Here is an 8,052-nt window from a genome sequence, read left to right on the forward strand (position 1 = left end):
CTTTCATGTGTTTTTGAGTGTTGTGTCGCCCAGGCCTCGTTGCTGTCAATAAAGCTTACGTCACCTGACATGACATGGATTTGAATCTTGGGTTTGTAGCAGAGAGAGAGAAAAGACTGGGTGACTTCACTCCTTTATGGGTTTTTAATCTCTCTTTCTTTTTTAATTTGGTCTCAGTGGGCCTCCTTCGTTCAGCCCACTGGTTAAACAGAGAGGTGGTTTAGTGTTTCACTGCTCTACTCCAGTGGCTCCTGCCTTTGGACACTTTCTTTTTTCTTTTTCATACAGGCGGTGGGTCAGGAGGGAGAGAAGATGTTGGGATTGGGATGGTGGGATTGGGATGTTGGGATTGGGATGGTGGGTTTGGGATGGTGGGATTGGGATGGTGGGATTGGGATGGTGGGATTGGGATGGTGGGATTGGGATGGTGGGATTGGGATGTTGGGATTGGGATGGTGGGATTGGGATGGTGGGATTGGGATGGTGGGATTGGGATGTTGGGATTGGGATGTTGGGATTGGGATGGTGGGATTGGGATGGTGGGATTGGGATGGTGGGATTGGGATGGTGGGATTGGGATGGGATGGGATTGGGATGTGGGATTGGGATGGTGGGATTGGGATGGTGGGATTGGGATGGTGGGATTGGGATGGTGGGATTGGGATGTTGGGATTGGGATGGTGGGATTGGGATGGTGGGATTGGGATGGTGGGATTGGGATGGTGGGATTGGGATGGTGGGATTGGGATGTTGGGATTGGGATGGTGGGATTGGGATGGTGGGATTGGGATGGTGGGATTGGGATGTTGGGATTGGGATGGTGGGATTGGGATGTTGGGATTGGGATGGTGGGATTGGGATGGTGGGATTGGGATGGTGGGATTGGGATGTTGGGATTGGGATGGTGGGATTGGGATGTTGGGATTGGGATGGTGGGATTGGGATGGTGGGATTGGGATGTTGGGATTGGGATGGTGGGATTGGGATGTTGGGATTGGGATGTTTGTAGCATGGCCAACATAATGTGGCTAGCGGAGGAGACCAAAGGTTACCCTTGTTTCAGTATATTGGTCTGCATTACTAAACAGTCATCATTCTGGTCAGATAATAATACCATTGACCTCTCACTACATGTTGCTCTTGAGATACCCTACATATTCCACTGAGAAGGAAACAGATGAGCTAATAACTGCTAATAGGAAGCTGAATGTCTTATTCAGGTTTGGTTTGAAGGTAGTGTCTGTTTACTTTTTTTGGTTTGTTTAAAAAAGTATCTTTATTTAAGATGTTCACATTTTACAATCATAAATAGTTCAAGTAAATACATAAAAACTTTCACATCAATTAATTTGAGTTCATAATTACGTAACATGATTTAGAAATGTAATTAGGGGGTGGTGCAGGGAGATCTACATCCCGTTTAACTAAGTGGCCAGAGATCAAACATATGTGCCCATGGAAGTTTCTGGAGTTCATCTTATTAATTATTTTTAGTTCCTTTTTGATTTGTTAAAATAAAATATTAAATAGGGTTCAAACCAAAAAGTTATTTTATAGTCATAATGCAGCTTGTCTTCCAAATTTGACTGTTTACCACCATAATTATTTAGTATTCATTTTACCAACGCCAACCATCAAAAGTAGTATGAGTTCCTTAAGAGACGAGAAGACTTGGTGAAGGGTTCCCCCTAGTGAGAGTAATGTAGAATTGCACTTTTCATTCAATCCCATTATTCTTGCAGAAAAGTAGGCATCAACCTGTCACATTGGAGGCTGCTGAGGGGAGGACGGCTCATAATAATGGCTGGAATGGCGTGAATGGAATGGCATCAAACCATGTGTTTCATGTATTTGATACCATTCCACATATTCCACTCCAGCCGTTACCACGAACCCATCCTCCCCAATTAAGGTGCCGACAACTTCCTGTGCAACCTGAATGTGATTGTCTGTTTTTCTGATGGGCTGTCTCTTCGGTCTCCCTCCTGTCCAGGACATCAATGTGTGCATCCTGGAGAATTACCCAGAATGCTCCAACCCCAGACTCTTCTACATCATCCCATATTTCTGTGGACAGCACCCCCAGTGCAGGTAATAAGACCTGTATTGCAGGGAATCAGGCTCCACATTTGGTGGAGCCTGATTCCTGACTGGTATTAATATGACACATTATCCTGACTGGTATTAATATTTTTTTAATACCAGTCAATATTAATGTTTATTAAAGTATTATTGGTTATAATTCCCTCTGGGTTGGTCGATATTTTCCTCTGACTGTGCCTGTTGTTCTGTGTGTTTCAGGGAGCCGGGACAATGGGCACTGGAGAGGGCCAAACAGAACGTTCTAGAGAACTTCCTTATCGTGGGGATCCTAGAGGAGCTGGAAGATGTCCTGCTTCTTCTAGAGAGACTGTTACCTCACTACTTTACTGACGTACTCAACATCTACAAGAGCCCAGGTAGGCCTACACACCAGTGTTTCCACTGAAGTTATTTAATTGCCCTCTGTGCAGGCTATGTAACCATCTACCACGTTGTTGTCCTTAAAAACTGGGGATTTCACTCGCGCAGCACCTGTTTCCACGGTGGTGTTGTAGCCTATACCCATATCAGTGGAGCAACTTTCACTGGGGACAGCTCCACATTCTGAAATAGCATTTTTGTCCCACCCAGTTGTATCATTGGAATGTGCTACAAAATGAGGCAATGTTGTGCTTTAGGACCATGCGGACGCCTCCGAGCGGTCAGGTAGACTGTTTGGAGTGTTTATCCGACTGAATCAAAATAATAAAAAATAATTATAGTTATGTCCCCCCCACTTCTGAAACCAAATTCTGCACGTGGACAAATTAGAATGTTTTATCACCACACAAATAAGAGGCCGTGTGCGTGGCTTTATGTCTGCCTCGCCGCTCAAAGAATGGAATTTGAACACAATGCTACACAGCAAGCTCCTGGGTTTTTAAAAACTTTATTATATTGATAAAAAATGTTTCCGACCCGCAATGTAATTGTTCTGAACCACTAGCCGACCCGCAATGTAATTGTTCTGAACCACTAGCCGACCCGCAATGTAATTGTTCTGAACCACTAGCCGACCCGCAATGTAATTGTTCTGAACCACTAGCCGACCCGCAATGTAATTGTTCTGAACCACTAGCCGACCCGCAATGTAATTGTTCTGAACCACTAGCCGACCCGCAATGTAATTGTTCTGAACCACTAGCCGACCCGCAATGTAATTGTTCTGAACCACTAGCCGACCCACAATGTAATTGTTCTGAACCACTAGCCGACCCACAATGTAATTGTTCTGAACCACTAGCCGACCCACAATGTAATTGTTCTGAACCACTAGCCGACCCGCAATGTAATTGTTCTGAACCACTAGCCGACCCACAATGTAATTGTTCTGAACCACTAGCCGACCCACAATGTAATTGTTCTGAACCACTAGCCGACCTAAGCGTTGAAAGAATGTTTTCATTTCACCAGCTAGCTGATTTTTTTGCGGCTCACCTGCTACTCAACTAATGATTAGCCCAATAGGGTAAATGCAGATAGGTATCCCCATGCTTCAGCCTATTTATTTATAGCCACTATGCTGTATGGGCTACAGGTGATAATGTTTATTGTTAACAGCATACCTGATAATAGCATACTTAAAGTAATAGCATACTTTAAAATAATTTAAACAAATTATTCTACCAATATTATTTGGCTCATTTCTGGAGGTGGAAATTATATTTTAGATGGTGTTTTTTTCCCATTCGTTTTGAAGTAGTGTGTCCTGAGCATCTCTGTCCTGCTACATAGAAATGATCCAGGGTGAGGTCCGCAACCTTTTCCCGCCAATGCTACACATTTTTCCAGAGGAAACACTGGTACATACGCAACCACACCCTGGCATGTACAGTACCGTCAAACGTTTGGACACACCTACTCATTCAAGGGTTTTTCTTCATTTTTACTATTTTCTATATTGTAGAATAATAGTGAAGACATCAAAACTATGGAATCATGTAGTAACCCAATGTGTTAAACAAATCTAAATATATTTTATTTGAGATTCTTCAAATAGGCACCCTTTGGTTAAAGAGAATGTCAATAGTGTGCAAAGCTGTCATTAAGGCAAAGGGTGGCTATTTGAAGAATCTCAAATACAATGTATGTTTTGATTTGTTTAACACTTTTTTGGTTACTACATGATTCAATCAAATGTATTTATAAAACCCTTCTTACATCAGCTGATGTCACAAAGTGCTGTACAGAAACCCAGCCTAAAACCCCAAACAGCAAGCAATGCAGGTGTAGAAGCACGGTGGCTAGGAAAAACTCCATAGAAAGGCCGGAACCTAGGAAGAAACCTAGAGTGTTAGTGTTATTTCATAGTTTTGATGTCTTCTCTATTGTTCTACAATATAGAAAATAGTAAAAATAAAGAAAACCCTTGAATGAGTAGGCGTGTCCAAACTTTTGACTGGTACTGTATATGCCTGTTACACTGCATTGAAATGATTCACCTTTTGAAGGAATATTTCACTCCAAAAACAAACTTTGTCAGAAGTTTATTTTCATACCTCAAAAGTGGTCTACAGTAGGCCTAACGCTCCTTTTGATGGATGACAATATGTATTTTCTTCACATTTTAACCATACATGAATAACTTCCTGGTCTGTTTCTCTGTCTCCGCAGACTACAGGAAGATGGGGAACATGACTGGTACGGTGCGTAAACACACGCCCACTCTGGAGGCCCTTCAGGTTCTGTACCACCGCATGCGCTACGAGTACGACTTCTACAACTTCATCCGAGACCAGTTCCACTTGATGAAGAAGAAGATTGGCCTCAAGTCGGTCTCCCGACCACCTTCCCACCAGGCCTCCTTCCTAAGAGACCTCTCCCTCCGAACCCCAGAGCCCCTGGATGAAGACGAGGAGCTGGAGACCGACCTGGAGGACGCCAACAGCTGGTTGGTCCAGCCCTGACCAATGCCGTGGTGACTGAGGACTTTACTTGCGTCTGGTTGGCTGGAGGTGGCATGATAAAGGGGCGGGGGATGTGCCCTGTCTGTCAGCATTCCCAGGAGGACGATTGGTTGGGGGTGTGTGGATCCTGATGCCTGTGTTTTTACGGGCTACATATTCCGTTCATCTCGGACTCTCTACTCATTGCTGAGAACCTTAGGAGTGGGCTCTGACTCTCTGCTACCACTGAGGACCTTGGGAGTGGGCTCTGACTCTCTGCTACCACTGAGGACCTTGGGAGTGGGCTCTGACTCTCTGCTACCACTGAGGACCTTGGGAGTGGGCTCTGACTCTCTGCTACCACTGAGGACCTTGGGAGTGGGCTCGGACTCTCTGCTCACCGCTGAGGACCTTGGGAGTGGGCTCGGACTCTCTGCTCACCGCTGAGGACCTTGGGAGTGGACTCGGACTCTCTGCTCACCGCTGAGGACCTTGGGAGTGGGCTCGGACTCTGCTCACCGCTGAGGACCTTGGGAGTGGACTCGGACTCTCTGCTCACCGCTGAGGACCTTGGGAGTGGGCTCGGACTCTCTGCTCACCGCTGAGGACCTTCGTTGTGGGTGGATGGATGGATGGATGGACGAACCGCTATATTTAAAGATTGACTAGAATAATGGGTGGGGGGTTACTTTAAAAAGCTCACTTTGCTTGTTTTATTTTTGTTTTGTTGGTTTGAGGGCGTCCTGTTTGGGGTATCTCCGGGTGAGATAAGACAAAAGGGATTTGGACCTATGAACTCATTAAGAAACATTTTACATGTTGAGGGGAGGGCTGCATCTTAGGATCAGGAAAAATTCAAAGACACCAACATAGGTGCAGGGATGATGGGGGGGAAGGAGCGTGTTGAGGTGTGAGAGAGCAGGGACGAGACGGGGATGAAATTGTAGGGGTTGTGTGTAACAGGTCTACTTTTAGTGCTTGACCACTCCGTCTCTCCCTGTCTCTCCCAGCCTCCTTTTCTCTCCCTTTCTTTTCCCCTTATTTTCTCTCTCTCCCTCACACTCTGCCTGTTTTAAGGGCCCTTGTTTTCAAAGTGTGATTCAAAGTGCCAAACCGTCAAATGGTGTGTCATAGTCATAAACTTCTCTAAGTGCCAAACCTAACCAAGTGGGGTCAGACACCTTCTGTTCCTAGAAACCCTGTTTGGGAGGATCCTCTGATCACAGTGGGAGTGGGAGTGGGAGTGGGAGTGGGGGGCCCAAATGTGATAGTGTCTATGCATGACAGAATCAGTTTACTTTGTTTAATAGATGTCGATATGATGAAAGGGTCAAATGGCAGGAAGAGCACTCAACTATGAATTCAAAGAATTCCAACTGTGTGTCTACGATTGGATTTGACAACAACATTTGTCAAACTGAAAATGTATGAAGAAAGGTTGAATATTTTGGTACATAACTTGGGAAATATTAAGAAACGTATGATGTTGATTGGTGAAAATGTATGTTTTTCCTCAAATGTTGACATCTCCATTGGAATAGAAAATATGATGTTTGACTTCCTTCAACAACAACAAAAAATCTAATAAAAATATTATTTCAAAGATAAAGCTGAAGGCTTTAATCAAACGCTTTACCTGAACTCACCAAATGAAATGACAATGTGTTCACAGTCTGCACTTAGTCTTATTTGAGGATGTTCAACCTCGGCTTGTTGGTTACTGTAATGTCTAAATCCACACCTTTGTTTCTTAACTCTCCCCTGACTCTCAGTATTTCATAGAGCAGCCATGGTGTTGCACTTTGGCCATTTACTGATAACTCAACACCCAGAGAAGAAAATGGCCACAACCACCTATTACCTGGCAGTCATACCTATATTTGCGGTCAAATATATTGGCACCCTCACTATTTCTTCTAAAATAAGTAGATTTGGAAAAAAAATATGACCGTGTATCTGTTTGATTTACAACTGCACAGGACCAAGAAGAAAGAAACAATCCAAACTGAAATTAAGACTTTTCACTTCAAAGTCAAAAAGGGCCTTGACTAAGTTATTCACAATTCAAATGAATTTGGTTCTAATTCTGGTTTACTGTGCAATGTATCTCACCTGTGGAAAGTTCCAGGTGCCTACAGGGTAAAAAGAGCAATTCAACCAGTTTTAAATGCTCCATTGCACGCAATTAAAAAAGGGCAAGGGTGCCAATATATTTGACCACATCTGTAAGCCATAGTCATTGTACTGTCATTGCCTTCAGCGTGGATTTTCTTTTTGACATTTTAATTTATTATTATGTATCCATTTTCATTCCAGAAAGGATTCTCAGGAAAAAAGGTTTCTTACAACGTTGAAATAAGTTGTACTATCAAGCTATTCATAATATCTAAAGATGAGTAAAATATCCCCAATAAAATTATATGAACATCTTAAAGAAATGGTTGAACTGTTTTACAATAAATGGAATCCGTTCATTTCAATCTCCTCAGACAGTTTTCTAAATAAAAACCTAACAATTGCAGTTGCTGTCTGTGCTTCCTCACAATTATTTTTTATACAATAAAACAGTGCATGCCTATTGTTTTCCAATCCAAGAGGATACATGAATTGTACATTTACCCACCTAGCTCTGAATCCATGAAAGAAATGCAGTCTGTTATGTGCTAACAACCTGATAAACAAGTACTAGGTTATTCATGTGTAAGTGCTGTTCCAGTTCCACCTGATGAACAAGTACTAGGTTATTCATGTGTAAGTGCTGTTCCAGTTCCACCTGATGAACAAGTACTAGGTTATTCATGTGTACGTGCTGTTCCAGTTCCACCTGATGAACAAGTACTAGGTTATTCATGTGTAAGTGCTGTTCCAGTTCCACCTGATGAACAAGTACTAGGTTATTCATGTGTAAGTGCTGTTCCAGTTCCACCTGATGAACAAGAACATTGGCCTCAAGTGTCTCCCGACCCCCTGGACACCAGGCCTCCTTCCTAAGAGAGAAAGCCCCAGTTCACAACACCCCAGAGACCCAGGAAGAGGACAACCAAGACCAAAACAGCTGGTTTGTTAGCACAGAAATAGATCATTC

At 43.4% G+C, this 8,052-nt stretch overlaps 1 protein-coding gene across 2 annotated transcripts in view; it reads left to right on the forward strand.

Moving 5' to 3' along the window:
* The window catches only part of LOC120019079 (uronyl 2-sulfotransferase-like), a 129,027-nt gene extending 122,457 nt beyond the window's left edge, over positions 1-6,570 (forward strand). For both annotated transcript variants that reach the window (XM_038962318.1, XM_038962319.1), the window contains 3 exons: positions 1,994-2,091; positions 2,302-2,459; positions 4,696-6,570. In XM_038962318.1, coding sequence (XP_038818246.1) covers positions 1,994-2,091; positions 2,302-2,459; positions 4,696-4,988 — 549 coding nt within the window. In that variant the 3' untranslated portion in view covers positions 4,989-6,570. The remainder of the gene's footprint in view (positions 1-1,993; positions 2,092-2,301; positions 2,460-4,695) is intronic.
* The last annotated feature ends 1,482 nt before the right edge of the window (positions 6,571-8,052 follow it).

Source organism: Salvelinus namaycush, chromosome 24, assembly GCF_016432855.1.
Source record: "Salvelinus namaycush isolate Seneca chromosome 24, SaNama_1.0, whole genome shotgun sequence".
Lineage (NCBI taxonomy): Eukaryota > Metazoa > Chordata > Actinopteri > Salmoniformes > Salmonidae > Salvelinus > Salvelinus namaycush.